This window comes from Mugil cephalus, chromosome 14, assembly GCF_022458985.1.
Source record: "Mugil cephalus isolate CIBA_MC_2020 chromosome 14, CIBA_Mcephalus_1.1, whole genome shotgun sequence".
Taxonomy (NCBI): domain Eukaryota; kingdom Metazoa; phylum Chordata; class Actinopteri; order Mugiliformes; family Mugilidae; genus Mugil; species Mugil cephalus.
Window position 1 is genome coordinate 22,039,020 of NC_061783.1, and position 18,964 is coordinate 22,057,983.

The 18,964-nt window shown below is 37.5% G+C and overlaps 2 protein-coding genes across 2 annotated transcripts; one reads left to right on the forward strand and one right to left on the reverse strand.

Moving 5' to 3' along the window:
* Positions 1-38: 38 nt before the first annotated feature.
* Positions 39-9,523, forward strand: LOC125020488 (germ cell-specific gene 1-like protein). The gene is made up of 6 exons (XM_047605848.1): positions 39-636; positions 2,128-2,322; positions 4,295-4,354; positions 4,444-4,602; positions 4,695-4,806; positions 5,732-9,523. The coding sequence occupies exons 1-6, from the start codon at positions 441-443 to the stop codon at positions 6,318-6,320; spliced, it is 1,311 nt and encodes a 436-aa protein (XP_047461804.1). The 5' UTR covers positions 39-440; the 3' UTR covers positions 6,321-9,523.
* Positions 9,524-11,878: 2,355 nt separating this feature from the next.
* LOC125020489 (recoverin-like) lies at positions 11,879-17,924 on the reverse strand. Its single transcript, XM_047605849.1, has 4 exons — positions 17,772-17,924; positions 15,300-15,845; positions 13,891-14,002; positions 11,879-12,562 (listed from the first exon to the last, which is right to left on the reverse strand). The coding sequence occupies exons 2-4, from the start codon at positions 15,678-15,680 to the stop codon at positions 12,477-12,479; spliced, it is 579 nt and encodes a 192-aa protein (XP_047461805.1). The 5' UTR covers positions 15,681-15,845; positions 17,772-17,924; the 3' UTR covers positions 11,879-12,476.
* Between the last annotated feature and the right edge of the window lie 1,040 nt (positions 17,925-18,964).

Below are 18,964 nucleotides of genomic sequence, written 5' to 3' on the forward strand. Positions count from 1 at the left end.
TAATAAGTAAAAAAAATAATAATAGCAAATAAATAAAAAAGGGAGAGGGCTAAAGTAAAAATTAATTAATAGGTAAAAAAAAACATAATTGTAAATAAATTAAAAAAAAAAGAGTGGACAATATGTAGTTTCTTTCCCCCACTTTAGCAAACAGTTATTAAAATAATTGTAAATTTTTACATTTATACAGCAACAAATCTGTTCAGAGCCAAAGACAAACCCTCAAACAACGAAGATAAAATTAAAAATAGCAAATAAATAAATAAACAAAAGGGGAGAGGAGACTATAGCACATACAGAGAAGCTTAATCCTCCTCTAGAGCATATACATAAATAAATATATATAAATATATGTGAGAGAACCAAAGTTTCTCCAGTGTAAATTAAAGCTCGTTCTTCCTTAATCGTCCTCTGGGTTTAAACGTAGAAGAGACGGCGCCATGTTGGAGAACATGTCCAGACGTAACCGCTCGCTGCTGTCCCTGTCCCTCACGTCTCTGGCCCTCACCCTCTCCGTCTCCGCCTTCTGTACGTCCTACTGGTGCGAGGGGACGCACAAGGTGGTGAAGCCGCTCTGCCTTTCTCCGGTCAAGATGAAGAACTGTGGCCAGAACAACAGCCAGCCGTACACAACGGGTGAGGAGACGCACAATTAAGTTTTTTATGAAAGGACGTAGCCAAAGTAAACTGAATGCTGTTTGTGAACATTTTGGAGCTCATTCATGGTCTTGGTTTTCTGTCATGTTGTTGTGTTTATTGAAATGTCGTTGTGTTTTCTGAAATGTTGTGTTTTCTGTCATGTCGTTGTGTTTATTGAAATGTTGTTGTGTTTTCTGAAATATCGTTGTGTTTTCTGAAATATCGTTGTGTTTTCTGAAATATCGTTGTGTTTTCTTTAATGTCATTGTTGTGTTTTCTGAAATGTTTTGTTTTTTCTGAAATGTCATTGTGTTTTCTGTAAAGTCGTGTTTTGTGAAATGTTGTGTTTTCTGAAATGTTTTCTGTAAAGTTGTTTTGTTCTCTGACACACAACTCGTGTACCGTAATACTAGTGAATGTTCAAGTGTCAGTTTTATTTATTTATGTATTTATTTATTTATTTTTTTGGATACGTTTTTATTCATTATTTGACGCTATAGAAACAGGATGTGACATAATGGACCACCAGTTGCCATGCCAACCACACCATAAAGTTGTCCCATGGAGCCAATGAGAGGAAGCGGTATCTCTCAGATATCTCCCAGTTAATTCTGAATACTTTAACCTTCATGAGGACAATGTTATTAATTGACTGTTACATCTGAATACACTGATTAGTGTACCTAATGAAGTGGCAACTTCTGCTGCGACACATGAAACCTCTATTTCAGGTCTAAAGTCTTTGTGTAGCTGCAAGATAACGTTAAAGTCCTCCATGCGTAGTCGCACTCACTTGCCAGAACATTAGTTACAGTAATGAATCTATTCTTATAGAAGAGTCATTATGTTTAGTTGATGCTGAATTAACTTTTCTCTGTTATTTGAAACTATTGTTGAATAAAAGAGTCATGAAGAAGAGATTCACGGCATAATGGCTATTTTGCAATATTTTAACAATAGAACCTAAGAAAGAGGCAAAACTTTGATTTAAAATGGAAGATAAACACCACTAATAACAAATGTTTCATTGTGATGAGATGCTGGAAACTCTCCTTCTATTTCCTCCACTGTATTTATACTTATATTTTATTTTGTTATTTTTTGGACTAGGTTAGATTCTCAAAATCCAGCTTTTGTTTCTTATCTCAACACTTTGCAGTGCTGAGTGCAGCTCTCTGCTCTCTGAACCGTCTTATCGTCCACTCTCAGATACCGTTGAGACTGATTTCAGTATTTACTGTGTGTATTCCTGCAGCTCTACTATCGAAACCCTCAACTTTCTGGGATATAAGAGGATGTATTATCTGAAATTGAACATTATATTATCACATTTGTGTTTTTTGAGGTTTATAAATAAGAATTGTTGCCTTATTGTAGGCTCAGAATGAGACGAGAGTTCCATGTAGTACTACGGTAGCCCAGTAGGGTCATAACAGAGACAGAGAGAGAGACCCCCACTCATTCATTCATCACTCGTTCTTTCTCCAGAGGCCCCGACGCCGGACCCCAGGAACCCGACCCCCAACATGACGCTGTCCCCGCTGCAGAAGGAGGAGCTGGCCCGGATCCGGAGGAGGCAGCTGGCCAACGCCGTGCAGTACATCTGGGAGACGGGAGAGGACAAATACATGCTGAGATACTTCCACACCGGCTTCTGGCTCTCCTGTGAGAAACACAACGAAGGTCTGTGCTGGGAAAATTTATTTAAAAAAAACTCTCCAGTTTTTACTGGCATAAGAAGTCATGAAATAGTAGTAATTGTCTCTGACTGGCTTTCTGTTTAAATAATGTTTCATCCTCTTCACTTGGATCATCACAAAACCTAAATGTACACAAACATACATGCAAAAAGTGTCGAGGTAAGAATTTATTGGCCCCTTAAGATGAAATCTGAGAGAGGCAGTACAAATAAGACAAATAAGATTAAAAATAGAATAAAATAAGAGAAAAATTATATATGGAAAAGTAAATACATCAGTCAGGCATAACATTATGACCACCATTTCAATCAATTTATCAAACAACATTATATTCACATTCGCAATAACGAGGAAAAAAGAAAAACAATCTAGAAGAAACAGACAAAAAGATTAAATATAAATACAAATATTCTCACCAGCAACTTATCATAGGGAAAAGATAAATGTGCATGTCATCAATAAAGCCAACAATCTTTCACATCTAAAGTTTCAAACAAGTTACAAATTTTAAGCAACAATTCAGTATTAGATTATTTATAGGAACATTCTCTAGAAGCAAACCATCAAATCTAATTCATCATGAAGACCAAAGTTAGTCTCAAAGGTAGAGCAATCAAATAGAGCAAACAGAGCTGTTGTAGAGCACGTCAGATTTTATATTTCTTACCAGTTAAATGGTGCAGAAAGTTGTTGTCACAAGATGTTTCAAATATTATTTACTTCTCCCGTCAGTGGTCATAATGTTGTGGCTGATTGGTGTATGTTTCAAAACCTGGCTCGTATACATAGTTTAAATTGTGCATAATAATAAAAATATAAAATCCTCTGCTACTGGTTCAGATGGTTTGTTGGTGATAACACATGTTAATCTAATAATCTGCTGCACGCAATAAACCAAAAAATATCAATATACATCTTTAATTTGATTTAATTTTTTATTGCTTTTCTATCAGCGCTTGTGGAGTAAATATATATTTACTTTACTTGTTAAGTGGCAGCTGAGTGGTAGTAGCGATAGAAATCCAGCACAGAGTGGATTCCTGTGTTCAGCTGCAACCGAAATGTAATCATGTTTCGTTTAGAGAACAAAAAAAAGACAGTGAGAGGGTTTTAAAATCAGATTTTTAGTTTGATCCAAAAACTCATCGTTCCATAGGAAGATGAGTTTTTGGGCTCGTGGGCTTAAAGCAGCTCTGTCTCTTATGTGTCCAGGGTTTACGCAGAGAATCAAATCTTGTTTGCACCAGCTTATACATTACTACCCCCCCCCCCAAAAAAAAAAAACAAAAAAACAGCCACCACCCTGAACGACCCCACCCAACCAAAATAAAGTACTGTATGTGTAACAGACATTTATTTATATATTATGTTTCCAATTCTCTGTAAATACCGCATTTTTACACTAATTTGTATAAATGTTGTGGATGGATGGATGGATAATAGATGGATGGATGGATGGATGGATAATGGATGGATGGATGGATGGATGGATGGATGGATGGATGGATGGATGGATGATAGAATAATGGTGGATGGATGGATGGATGGATGGATGGATGGATGGATGGATGATAGAATAATGGTGGATGGATGGATGGATGGATGGATGGATGGATGGATGGATGGATGGAGTGGTGGATGAATGGATGATATGGGATGATGGACAGATGGATGGATGGATGTTGAGGTATAATGGATGGATGGATGGATGGATGGATAATAGATTGATGATGGATGGGTGGATGGATGATAGAATGATGGATGGATGGATGGATGGATGGATGGATGGATGGATGATGGATGGATGGATGATGAATGATGGTGGGTGGATGGTGATATGATGATGATGATATGGTATATAGATATTCATTGCTTGTATTGTATTGTATTGTATTGTATTGTGTTGTACTCTACTCTATCCTACATGTGTTCCCTCTGTGTTGTCTGGTTCTCAGGTAACGATCAGGAGGAAAAGTGTCGCAGCTTCATCGAGTTGACGCCCGGAGAGACTCAAGGTTGGTGAAACACCGGTTCCTGTTAAACCAAGTCAACCAGGAGTCCCTGTGAACCTCTGAATAAAGAGCTGCTCCTGGTTGCTTTCCAGGCGTGCTGTGGCTGTCCGTCATCAGCGAGTTCATGTACATCGGCCTCCTGGCCATGGGCTTCCTGCTCATGTGTGTGGAGGTCCTGTGTCTGTGCGCCAAGAGGGAGATGAACGCCCTCAAGATCAACGCCTACGCCGCCATGTGCACCGTCCTCTCAGGTCGAAGGACATTCCAACGCTGGTCCCGTAACTTGTGGCTGAGACGCCAGACTGACCCTCTGTGTCTCTCTCTCTGTGTCTCCTCTGGACAGGCATGATGGGGATGGTAGCTCACATGATGTACACCACAGTGTTTCAGATGACCGTGAGCATCGGCCCCAAAGACTGGAGGCCTCAGACCTGGGACTACGGCTGGTCCTTCGCGTACGTCTGTCTCAGTCAATCCAAGTTAGTTAGATAGTTTCCTGCATCCTGGAGAGACAGAATCAGTAACATTTCACAATAAAATCAGGTTATATGAACGGAGCAGGTAGAAGAAAAGAAGCTCTGGTGAAATGTGATGCTCATGTAAAGTTAGCTTGTAGCATATTAGCTTTAAATGTATACTTAACCCCTTGGATGGATGGATGGATGGATGGATGGATGGATGGATGGATGGATGGATGGATGGATGGATGAATGGATGGATGTTGAATGAAGGGATGGATGATATGGGGCAATGGATGAATGGATGATAAGGTATGATGGATGGATGGTTGGATGATGAATGGATGATGAATGAATGGATGTATTGCATCCATTGGATGCATGGATGGATGAATGAATGGATGATTATGACGTGGGTTGTTGGACAGATGGGTGGATGAATTGATGGATGGATGGATGAATGGATGATTAGGTATGATGGATGATAAATGGATGGATGGATGGATGGATGGATGGATGGATGGATGGATGGATGGATGGATGATTAGGTATGATGGACGATGAATGGATGGAAGGATAGATGATATGGGGTGATGGATGAATGGATGACGTGGGTTGATGGACAGATGGATGGATGAATTGATGGACAGATGGGCAGATTGATGATGAGGTATAATGGATGGATCGATGGATAGATGGATGAAGTGATGGATGGATGGATGGATGGATGGATGGATGGATGGATGGATGGATGATATAGATGGATGAAGTAATGGATGGATGGATGGATGGATGGATGAAGTTATGGATGGATGGATGGATGGATGGATGGATGGATGATATAGATGGATGAAGTGATGAATGGATGGATGATTGATGGATGGATGGATTCATCTCTTTCTTCCCCTCCTCCTCCACCCAGCATGGCGTGGCTGTCGTTCAGCTGCTGCATGGCCGCCGCCGTGGCAACGCTGAACTCCTACACCAAGACCATCATCGAGATGAAGCACCGGGCCAGGGTCCGGCTGGAGGAGGCCAGGGCGGCCACCAGCGCTCCCTCCTACGAGGAGGTCGTCCGAGGCAACGTCGGATTAGGAGGAGGAGCAGGAGGAGTAGGACTAATAGGAGGAGGGGTTTACTCCGTCAGCCAGCTGATTCAGCTCGGCCAGCAGGGGGCGCTGATCGACCCGCTGTGGCCCAGAGGAGTGGGACCGGCTGTGGGGCCTCTGGCGTGCAGCGCCGGTGGAGCTCTCCTCGTTGGAGGCGCAGGGATCGGGGTTGGAGACATCGGGACTGTTGGGGTCGACATGGGGGTGGGAGGCATGGGAGGCATGGGAGGGATGGGAGTCGGAGCAGTGGGCGGAGTCGGAGTGGGTGGGGGACGGCTGGTGGACCCTCATGGCGTGGTGGTGTTGGAGGGGTGCAACGCCGAAGGATGTGAAGACTGTGAGCGGGAGATGGACGAGATGGATTACGCTCTGCAGGAGGAGCGAGAGGACTCACTCTGCTGAGAATCTCAGGACAAAACTCCCCCAGCACTCATTCATGTTACTACGGTCAAAAAGACTTAGACACACACCGTCAAAAACCTTGGTTCACTTTAGGTCAACTTACGTCTGGACTAGTTTGGAAACGAGTAATTCAATTTTCCACCACTTGGGGCCAGAAGGACTCCAAACTCTGTATTATTTTGTTTTTTAACAAAGTAATATGCATAATAAGCTAAGACAACAACCTAGTGTTTCTGGCCAGTGACTCTACAGCAGCATGGGAACCAAACCGACTTCACCAATGGCTACGACTCCATAGTCTCTTTAAAGCAGAGTCAACTAATACAATAAGCTCAGAGAGATTCTCGGTGGAGACCATCGCTGAGATGAAACACCAGGCCGGTGTGGGACTGGACTTGGACCGCAACATTGTGTTTCCAAACACCTGATGAGTGTAAGTCCAATAGATCATGTTTTTATTCGTAGTTGGAGAGACTCTAGAGTTGTGAACTCAAATATATTAAAACGTTGCAGTTGGGTTTTGATTCTCACTGTCTTCATACAGTTGTGTGAAAATGTGTTGTCCCCCTTCCTGATTTCTTTCTTTTTTCTTTTTTTTTTTTTTTGCAGGTTTGTCACACCTAAATGTTTCAGATCGTCAAACAAATTTAAATATTAGTCAAAGATAACACAAGTAAACACAAAATTCTGTTTTTAAATGAAGGTTTTTGTTATTAAGGGGGGAAAAAAATACAAACCTAGAGGTAGATGTGGAACAGAGGAAGAAACTCAGAAAGGCAGTAGATGAAGCAAAGGTCAGTTTCAATGTGTAGATTATCCTCAATGAATCATCATATCACTCATAAGAGAAACTGGATTAATTAAGCAAATTGTTGAGTATTGGAGAGGCAGAGCATAGAGCCTAACACCAACTTATTTTTATTTTTTTCCTGCAACATCTGCTTTTTACACTCCAGTCCAGAGGGTGGTGGTAATGCCCCATTTTGTTGGTTGCCAACTGCCAATAAAACGTGTAGAAGAAGAAATGAAGCAGATTCTCAAAAGCTACACATTATGCCGAGATACAAAACTATTCAGAAACAAATGAAAGTAATTGAGATCTTTCAGTCTGGAAAATGTTATAAAGTTATTTCTAAAGATTTGGAACTCCAGTGAACAACACTGAGAGTCATTATTCACAAAAACCTTCCCAGGAGTGAACAAAATTACCCCAAGAGCTCAAAGACGACTCATCCACAAGGTCAGAAAAGACCCCACAACAACTTCCAAAGAACTGCAGGCCTCACTTGGCTCAGTTAAGGTCAGAGTTCATGACTCCACCGTAAGAAAGAGTCTGGATTAAAATGGCCTCATGGCAGAGTTCAAGACCAAAACCACTGATGAGCTAAAAGAACATAAAGGATTGTCTCAGTTTGGCCTGAAAACATCACGATGATCCCCAAGACTTTTGAGGAAAATACTCTGTGAAGGTGACACATTTAAGTGTGAGAAACATGTAAAAAAATAAATAAATAAATAGAAATCAGGAAGGTGGCCAACACTTTTTCACACCTCTGTATCTGGTCAGGACAAATCTGTGTTAATGACGCTCCTGGAAATGTTACTGCAGCAGCTGGAAATCTGGAAATTACAGGTAGATCAAACCAAGAGCAAATGGTGTCTGAAATACTCAGAAGGAAATATTTCCTCCTCTCCTAATACCCCTTTCATAATCCACTGAAATCCCATTCATACTTGTATCAAGACATTTTCAGGTGGCACCACATTGTTTTGTGATGCTATGCAATGTCGATTATCTTCATATGAATCAAGAAACAATGTTTGATTGTGTAAATCCAGTGTCATAGTGACTTCTTCAGGGACTGCGTGTAAATGTGGGACTCACAAGGTCTTTGAAAGGATGTGACTGTACCTAAAAGGTAATTTAAAAGATGTTGAAAATGTGTCGAAATATTATTTGCATTCTTTTTTTTGTTTTTAAGTTTGTGTTCCTGTGACTTGGTAAATAAACGTTTGTTGAATGTCTTATTGATACAGAGTGCCTGCAATCACCCCTTTTATAGTTAAACTCTATTAATGGTGAGTTCTTATTTGTTGAGAGATGATGATGGTAAAATCATGAAATCTAAAAATGTTTTATACTTGCAGCTTAAATTGTGCTCATTTCTTTTTTGCTTCTGCTTTTGTCCATTTTAGTTGCGTGAAGGAAGTTGAGGGCTCCATCGCTGACATAAACTGAGATATTTCTAAGACCGTTCGATATAACGGGATGAACTTTGGTACAGCCATTCATTGTTCCCAGACGATAAACCTGACTGACTTTGGTGATCCTTGACCTTTTCCTCTTGCTTCACCGCGAAAGCTAAAACTGGTAATATTTAGCGAAATGTCTCAAAATCGTCTGGCTGCATTGATGTCATTTGATAAAAACAAGATACTTGTAATCTACTAACTTTTATAATCAGTTAATTTTCCTCCTTGCTCCAATCAGAATTTGTCCAATGCTTTCAGAATGAACTAAATTCTGGTTGGCCTCGGTTGTGCTTTATGTTTAGCCGGCATGGACTGAATCACGGAGATACAGATACATCACATCTAGGAACGAAAGAAACCATGAGGATCAAAGATTACAGCTACACAGAGATTTGGATGTTGAGACAGATGCTTTCAAATGCTGGACAGGAGATTATGTCAGTAATCTCCCCAGTCAGGCGAAAAGCAGAGAGAGAGGAGGAGAGAGAGAGGAGAGATTGACATAACACATGCAGCGAGGCAGAGATAAAGCAGACTCCCAGGCCACTGAACAAGATGCGGAGAGTAATTAAAAATATAAATTACGAGGCTGAATTATACAATACTTACACAACTGTCTATGTAAAGAGAGAAAGTGCTACTGTTTTCTTGTATTCCAGTTTATTTTAAATATTGTGGGGATTTTAGACGCTCCGGTTTTGCAAAATTTGCGTCTTATTCACAGTTTGTATTAATTGATGTACTAATTTTATATATTTGCTAAATATAGTTCAGCAAACTTTGTTTATAAGAGCCTCTGTGATATTGTTGTCTGGATGAATGTCTTACATAGTAATGGTTCAGTTTTGTTTTTTGTTTTTTTTTTGTAAATTAAATCATTTGAAATCATAATAAATAAGCGGCTTGTGTGTACGGTAACAAACAAGACAGATGTCTCAAAGAAAGTGGAACAAGACGTGGAACTGGGTCTTTTTTATTATTATTGTTACGAAACAATATTAATCTTTTGCATAGAGTCGTCCCTTATCTGGGTTTGTCTTGCATAACTTCAGGCAGTTGTTGAACACAACATCTGGAGACTTAGGGGGGGAGAAAGAATGCTTTAATTTTAATTTCTAGGAACATAAACCCCAGGGATTTAGAAAGATAAACATGAAGTACAAAATAAGGCTGTTTTTAAGATGAATGCTAACTGTTTCAAAGATTAGTAAAATAATATTCCTGGTTCAAGCTTTAACCCAACAACAAACATCAACAACAATAAAAAAATCCTAGTAACAATAAATTTAGGGTGTAACATTTCTTTCCAGAAACATTGTCCTGGTTTCTCTGGATTATCCACAGACCTCACAGTGAACAGAGGGAACTTGTTCCTAATCAAAACTGTTCTCGGTGGGACATGAGGATTATCCCCCAGATAAGTTTTTCAAATGTAATTTCTCTGTTTTTTTCGGCACTGATGGAACTACAGCCGAAGACAAATAGATTAACCTGTGAGTAGTTTTGTACCCTAATTTTAAAAATAAATAAATAAAAATTGAAGTTAAGCACATACATGTGGCAAAAAATGAAGAAAATATGAATTATTAATGAGGGCGCCATCATTATAAAACTATTACATTACATAGCACATTTACCCAGGAGAAATTGGATGGTTGTCTAGTTCTTCAGTTCGACTAAAGCTGCTCATTCATGGTGGAAGGGAGGATTAACCTTTTCACTCTTCTTCTATGGTGGATCATTATCCTCTAGGTACTGGTACTACCAGATAAACAAGATGCCACAAAGTGTTTCGACAATGATTTCATTCTCTGTTCTTCAGTGTTTGTGTGAACATAAAAAAAATGACAATGACATCCAGAGCTAGGACCATATTAAATTTTTCTAGTTTTATTAAGATTATCCAAACACATTTAAATTATAGTCATGTAATAAAGTGCAAACTCTCAAAGTGTGGTGCGACACTAAAGCATCAGTCATATTTTTTTGTGGATGTAATGTCAACAACTTTGAAAGCTGCAAACCAAAATTTGCCAACTTTTCAGATTGTCTTTGAAGGTTCTCAAGTCATCCAAGTCATGGTATGTCCAAAAAACTAGATGAAACCAAGGCAACCAGACTGCTGGGATTACTTATTTGATTCCAAGTAGCTTCAGTTCTAAAAGACTGGTGGAGTTTTTATGATAAACATCACGTGTTTTCTGTTCCCAATTAAACCCCAACTCCTCACCAGTCTTTTAAAAATCAAGAAGCTACCTGGATGAAATATCTTTAAGTAATCCCAAAAAGCCTTTAATTCAACTTGTTGTTTGGGATATTTTTCGAATTGTTGCTCCAGCTAAAAGGGTAATTTCATGGAAAACTCATGTTTTTAAAAGATTTAATGCACAATTAATTTGAATAACTTGTGACCAAAAATCAAGAAATCCAACTATCCAATGATCGCTAATTAGAAAAAGTTATCATGCTAACATGCTATATTAATAATAAATAGACCTTGGAATTGAACATACTTACATAACTTACATGACCCTTCGCCTGGTTCTGTCATGATTTTGAATTTTAAGTATTTTCTGTGACACTGTTTATTCCTCATGTTTCCTGATTTTATTTTGTTCTTCTTGATGTTTCTTGTCTTGTTTTACTTCCTGTGTTGCCCTCACTGTGATTGGTTGATTGGTTTCTCCTCATGTGCTCCACCCTCGTTAGTTTCAGCTGTGTCTCATTAGCCCATGTGTATATATAACTCCCTTCCCTTCCCTTTGTTTGCTGTCAAGCTGTCTGTTATATTTCCTCGGTACTGTTACCCCTTTCGGTATGTTTTTCATCTTCACCGGACTTTTGAACTGTAAATTGTGCTGTTAGTAATGCCACTGATGTGCATTCCTAGCTAACTGCATGGTTTGTTAGACTAACTACAAATGACATTTATTGTTTTTTATTTCAGAATAAAATCAACAAGAATTTTTTTTTTTTAATTTATGAATTCGACATCAACTTAAAGACTTTTTGAGAACCTTTATTATTACGTTGTTTCTATTGAATTTATTGAATTTTATGAATAGACGTTGGAATTTTTGATAAATTTTGCTAGCTAGAAATGCTACTGTAGTGCATCTAGCTAACAGTGCAGTTAGAAACTCCCAAAAAAAGGAATTTCATTATTTTAATTTATTGAATTTTATGATATTTTGGGAATTGTCAGTAATTTTTGGTAGCTAGAAAAGCTACTAAAACACATTTCTGGCTAAAATATTTATTAGCCTTGTGTGTGTAGCTCAGTTTTTTTTTTTTTTTTTTTTTTGTTGACATAAAAACATTATCATGGTTTTTAATTTATAAAAACATCAACTTAAAAAAATACCTTTATTATTCAAATTTCATTGTTTCTATTGAATTTACAGAATTTTATAAGTAGAAAAAATTATTTTGCTACTTCGGATATAAATCCTACTGACCTGCGTACCTCTTTCACACTATTATTAGCTTTGTTTAAACTCATAATGGTTTTTAGTTTATACTCAGTACTCAACATAAAAAAAAAGACTTTAGGACTTTTTTATTTATTAAAATGTAATCGTATTGTTTTATTGAATTTATTGTGAAGGGAAAATCCAGTAGGAGTGCACACAGTTTTATGTGATATTATACATGAATAAACCTCCATCATCACTATTCAAACATCGAAGACCAAGAAAGACACAAAATTAGACAACAATGAGCACTGAGCTACATGCTTGTCACAGATTTAAAAAATTAATTAAAAATTGAACAGCCAATGATAAAATCTGCAAACCTGATTAAACTAGTGACCAAAGTGTCAGAATTCACTTCATCTACTGCAGCTTCATTGAGGAGGAAACACGGGACTGGAGAAAGTTTTAAAGACTCTGTTTTTCGTGGTTACTTTGACGGCGTGTACTGAATCAAACGAAGGGCGTCGTCATTATCCAACACTCCCTGGATGAACTCCCCTTCTGCAACTCGTTCTGGACACAGGAAAAAAAAGAAAGTTAATGTTTTCAAGTCAACCAGCATCTGATGATGAGTCAAATGGATCAGATGCTCTTCCATTTTAACAACATTAAAGTGTAAAATATTATGCTTCAAATTTACAAATGCATTTTCCTGTAGTTGCGCCAAAATCAAAAATTGGCAAACTGGTGCCATATTTAACTGTTTATATGTTAGTTCACAGTCTGAATGTCTTCATTGTCTGATTTATTAGCACTAGCCCTAGTTTTTGTTAGCACTTGTGTCACTTCCTGCTTCTTAGATGCAGTCTTTTCGCAATTTCAAACTTTGAAACACATCAAAACACAATGATGATATCAATTTTATTTTTCATTCACTGGACATATTTTGAGCCAAATAACAGTTCGATACCATGGTGGTAAATATATGATTGACTTTGACTCCTGGATATTTCGTAGTGATGTTCCTTTCCAATCCGATAATGAGTAAAATTCGGACCAATTCTTTGTGCGAATCTAAAAAAGTGTAATTCATTTATTTATATTGAACTTGGAAGTATATTGAGGCAGTGGCCTCATTTAACAGAAACACAATCATACAAAATAAGACCATTCAAATAAATTATTGTTTAATATTAAATGAAAACTCTGTCCTCATCATCATAAATGTCTCGTATTCTGTGTTGCGGTTTAACCTGAGGTGTTTCACCAGGTTTGTTGTATTGCCCGACTCAATGGTTTAGTAACTTTCCACTGTGTTCCTACATTACCTCCAATGACTGAAGTATCGAAAGTATCAATATTTTTATTTGAGAGTCGATTTAGAGCACAATGACCTGGTATCGGAAGTATTTCCCATATTTCAGTATCAATCCGCACATCGCTAGTATTTTGTTATCGTGACCTATCTTTATAAGTTGGTCCTGACCCGACTGCGGTGGCTAGGCTAACAACAACTAAGGGCTAGTGCTAATAGCTTATTAAGGTTTGAGTACCTAATCAGCTCAAGGATTTTAAAAATTTATATTTACTGTCATAAATGTTTAGTTATTGGTCCTGATGGACATTTGCCATCCAGTAGTTTTACTCTTGAGTGTTTGGTGGTGATTTTGTTGGGACAAAATGTGTCTGAACCTTTATAATCCTAAACAAACCAGTGGTTGTAAGGATTTTCTTGGTCTGCTGTTAATGTCAACTCAAGGTTTTATTCTAATATCAAATTATCAACGTCACGGATCAGATTCTTTCATCTGTCAATAGTTATAAAACAGAGGCAGATAAAAGAAAAATAAAGCTCAGTTCCAAGTCTAATCATGTTGTTATTCGTTGTGTATTCATCTCACCATCATCTCCTTTATCAAAGTACTTCCAGAGTTTTTCCGCCCTCTTCTCTGCTGTGTTTTCATCTGCGGGCAGATTAGCCAGTTCATCTTTGGGAATCAGCTTGAAAATGGCCTGAAGCAAAAAAAAAAAAAAAAAAAAAAACTCAAACCAACAATAAAAACTGTTTGTATATTTATCAGTTTAATATAAAACACATATAGTAGGTAGGGAGTCCTTGGCCTGAAAAATGTTGAAGGCCCCTGAACTAGAGACAATTTTGCTACTACAGCAGAAACTAATATATGATTCATGAACACTACACTACTACAATAAACTGGAAACTATCACACTCAAAACTCCAATTCAGGATCAAACTGCAACAGCGCCACGGATTAATCAATTTTAATCTTGTAAATTAAAATGTGCTTGCTATAAATAAGCCCTGCTGCAGGTGAAGTAGAGATTTATAAGTTATTTTTAATTTAATTCTCCAGTGGTGTTAACCTTCATATCCAGCAAACAGCATTTTACTTCCATGGAGAAACTAACTAATAACATTTAACGGGCTGCTCTTTTCAATTGTTTCATTTATAACTACTATAGATTAAAAAATAAACATTTAACTTATCCTAAAACCCTATTTTTGTATTTTTGCAGAGGCTCCTAAAATATTTCCCCAAATTTCCAAAATCATCATGTATGCAGATGATACAGCTCTCTACACTTCACCAATCCAGTGCCTAATATTCTAAGTCTGCCTTATTTCTGTAAATATATTCTCCAAGCTCCCTGCAAGCTTAGGCCTAAATTTACCCTAAACTGTTGATCAGAGTCGATTAAAGACTAATCCTGTGTTTAGGAAAGGTTACCTAACAAAACTAGAGCCAAGACACGTACAATATGTTTTACTTTGGTATCAGGACTAGTGATCACAGGTGATGAATATAAAAAAAATCAATGTAACTATCAGCAAATTGGCAGTATTAATCTTCCTTTATTTCATGTTTTCCATTAATGAATCCATCAAGACCTTAGTTTAATAGTCCATTCTACCTTTTTGTGTGTTGTTGGGGTCCCAAAAAACAATTTCTAACCATTTTACCCATAAGCAGAGGCTGATCCTATCTGGTAGCTTTTAAAAGAGACTAAAATATCAACTCATATGCAGATGATAATATATTATTTCATTGGTTTTGCTGCAGTTTATGCAGATATTCATAATTACGTTGTTTTTATGTCCACAGCTGTCCACAACAAGTTGTTGCCATGTCATCATAGTATTATACTTTTCCCAAAACTGCCCCCCAAAAATAAACAAATAAATTAAATATTCAAAAATTCTAATTTCCGCCATACTGGAAAGCCAAAAATAAAAGACAGATGTGTGTATATACTTTAGTTTAGCTAAGTAAGACTTTCCAGAACTCACCGTGCAGATTTCCTTGACCTCTGTCTTGGTGATGTATCCATTTTTGTCCACGTCGAACAGTGAGAAGGCCCATTCCAGTTTCCTGGTGGTCTTCCCAGTCGACGTCATGTGCAGGGCAATGATGTACTCCTTGAAATCCAGCGTACCATCATCGTTTGTGTCAAAGGACCTGAAGACATGCTGGGCGTACGTTTCTGCTTCACTCTCTGGGAAGAACTTGCTGTAGATGCCCTGAAACTCCTCTTTTGAGATGCGCCCCGTTGGACACTGCTTCTTGAAGTTTTCATACCACTGGACGATCTCAGTCTCTGTGAACTTGGTGTTGAGCTTCAGGTCCTCCAGGATCTCCTTGGACACGGCGCCACTCTTGCTGTTACCCATGGCTGCTTGTTGGGGAGATGGAGGTGACTTAGAGCTCTATTAGAGGGTGAACTTGCGTCCCTTGGTTCTTATTTTTGGGACTGTTATCACAAAATTACAGCCTCAAACTCGTCGACTTTGTCAGAGTGGTGAACAGAAGACTTCAGTGTTGATCTTGGTCCTGGCCTGCGAAAGAGCAGAAGCAGCTTGGTAAGCTTGTTAAGCCAATCAGCCATCGTTAACACCAACGAGAGGTTCAGCCCAGGACAAAGGTGAAATCTTGTCTATTGCTATTTATAGTGCAGGGCTGCAGCATGATTTAAAAATATGTAGTAAACCAGGTAGACACATTTTAGACAAAAATGTGAAAAAAATACTGTAAATTTCTTCGTTGGGCCTTAAAAATATGCATCACGGCCAAGTTTTCTGCTTTAATTTGCAAAGTCCAACCAAGGGGTCACCAAGGTTTTCTCATTCAAGTCTCCAAATTCATCTTTCACCAAGAATGACCTCTCTCACTTTTTGCTGTGGACTCGTGGCTTGAATTTCAAGAACGAATATTGCATAATTATATTACTTTAAAAAGAGCAGTAAGCCAGGTTCTAATACATGCATCTTGTACAGGGAGTGAGGATGATTACAATGTCATCAAAAAAAACTTGTTTGATGCATTTTTACTTGTTTTTAAGTGGAAAAAAAATAAAGGAACCATTTTTTTTTTCTTAAACCTGCTTTAAAATACACCAACAAAGCACAAATAGGTGAGTTGTTTCATTCTATTCTCATTTTCTTTTTTTGTTTTTGAAAGCGCTGAGCTGAAGCCACATTCAAATTTTGAAGTTGTTGATTTTTTAGGAGGTAGACCAGTGAGGTCCAACTAACCCACAAACCATTGCTTCGTATATCCACTAAGGAGAGCCAGATACCTCGATAAGAGGTTTCGATAGAACCTCCATTCCACTATGTAGTAGGAGTAGCTACAAAAACCAGGATAATGCATGATAGTGTATTGTAACGTAACATAGCCCATTGAACAAATGCCTCCTAAAGAGTCAACTAAACTATTTAATGTGAAGTAAATGTACTCGGCCAAGCTACAGCTACATCATAACCTCTTAATGTATCACCTGTTAGAAAGAGAATAGAGAATATTCTGGTTGTAATTTGTCAGACCCTGTGTCCTCATATGGGGACGTTAAGTTTCAGGTTTGTGGCAGCTTCTTATTCTGCTTCATTTAAATTTTTTTATCATCAACAGTTTTATATTTACGATATTTATACTAATATAAGTATATGAAATATTCCCCATGTCCACACATTACACATCAAAGACAATGCTTAGTTTTTGTAGTTCTTAGCTCCTACTAATCACAAATAAAGAGAAATGGAGAAATTAAAAATGCAAAGCAAGCAAAAGCTCAGGTCTCAGGAGGTTAAACCCAAGCATATAAGTGAACTGAAATGTTGATGAGTACTTTAAATAGATATTTTTCATGTTTTGAATAAATAAAATTGAAAAAGGCAGATTAATTGGATGAAAAATAATCACGATTAATCGCCGGATTAGTGCGATTAATATAATATTAAATATTTTTCGTCGATTGACAGATGCAGCAATATTTGTTCATATATTTTTTGATTACACTGATTATTTTATCTTACTAGATAATTATTAAGTGCGACAAAGCTACTGTGACAAATTAATTTCCCTCGTGGATCATTAAAGTGTAAGTTTATTTATATTTTGACTTTGAGAGACTTTAATGATCCACGAAGGAAATGAATTGGTCATAGTAGCTTATTTTTTTACAAAAAGATGAGCTGCTATACAGCTGGATAGTGTAAGGAATGAAAGAAGAAGTATAAATTCTAATAAGATTATTGGTAAATTAAAGATTATTCAGTTCCTCCAGTGTTTTCTCCAACAAGATATCATTGAATTTATAAAAAACAAAAGTTCCCGATTTGTGTGAATCAAGAACACATTAATACACACAGATGACATTTACAAACTCATCAACAAAAACAAAATGCAGAATCAAACGTTTCCTTCATTTTAAAGTATTTCCCTGTCATTTTAATGCCTCTTTTGTAGCTCTGTTTGATTCCTACCTGTGGGATCTGACGAGGAGTCCAGGACAAACAGTGATGCTGCACTGCTGCAGGCGGACGATGAAATCAGCCTCCACCTGCTGAGATAAGTCAATTAACGGGATTGGACTGAGGTGGAGCTGCTTGTGTGAATCCACGTATTCAACAGTTTATCATCATGAAGACAGAGGCGCTGTGTAGCATCATCACTGACTGTGATCAGCTCAATGAGACGAGGACAGAAACAGAAAAGACTGAAAGAAGAAGCTCTTATAATGAATAAAATTAAAGTTATTTCAAATGAAATTGCATCTTTAGCTTCGACAGGTTGTTTTTGGTGTCAGATTTTAGTTTAATTCTCTTCCTTTGCACGTTTGCTTCACTAAATTTAAAACATGATGGCGGCTCATTTTTCCCTCCAGAGAGACCGGAGAAATAGGAGTTCTCATACAAAAGAAAGGAAACAGTAAATAAAAATATGCACTACGATTTTAAGATCATCTCCCACAGTCTCACACCCTCGGCTGCAGTTTTAAGACGCTACACAACAACAGTTTACTACTTTTATCACTAAATTACAACTAGAAATAAACACTGAGACATTCGTTTTGACTCTATTATTAAACATTTCATTTTTTTTGTTTTGTTTGTATGATGGAATTGGAACTAAAATAGAACACGACAGTCAGTGTTGGCCAAGAGCTATTTTATTTCCTTTTATTTTATTATTATCATTATTTTGCTACTTATTATGTTGTTGTTTTTGAAATTTAAGTTCTTTGTAAACTGATTCTTAAGTAAAGGGGCAGATTATGTAAGATTATACTTCTTTCTGCTCCCATTCATTCAGATTTGGGAACATTTGTGTTTATATTTTGTTTTAATCAATAAATTAAGTAAAAAATAAAACTAAACTAAAATAGATTTTTCTGTTTTTCTTCTAGACTCTTCTACCCTGAAGCTAGAATAAAAAGTAACCCAGATTTGAACAGACCCCTTTAGAACTCGTGTGACGGTGTGATGTTTTTTGAGGGGCGGAGCTTAACTGGAGGCAAAACATCTCAAACACTATAGATTGTAAACGCCGGTTAGCTTATTTCAGCAGACTGTTTTGGCAAGAATATTTCAGAGAATATACTAATACACTCACTCCCTGAGATCATGAGTCTTATTTTAAAAAGTTGACTCTGACTTAAGGGACTATATTCACCGAC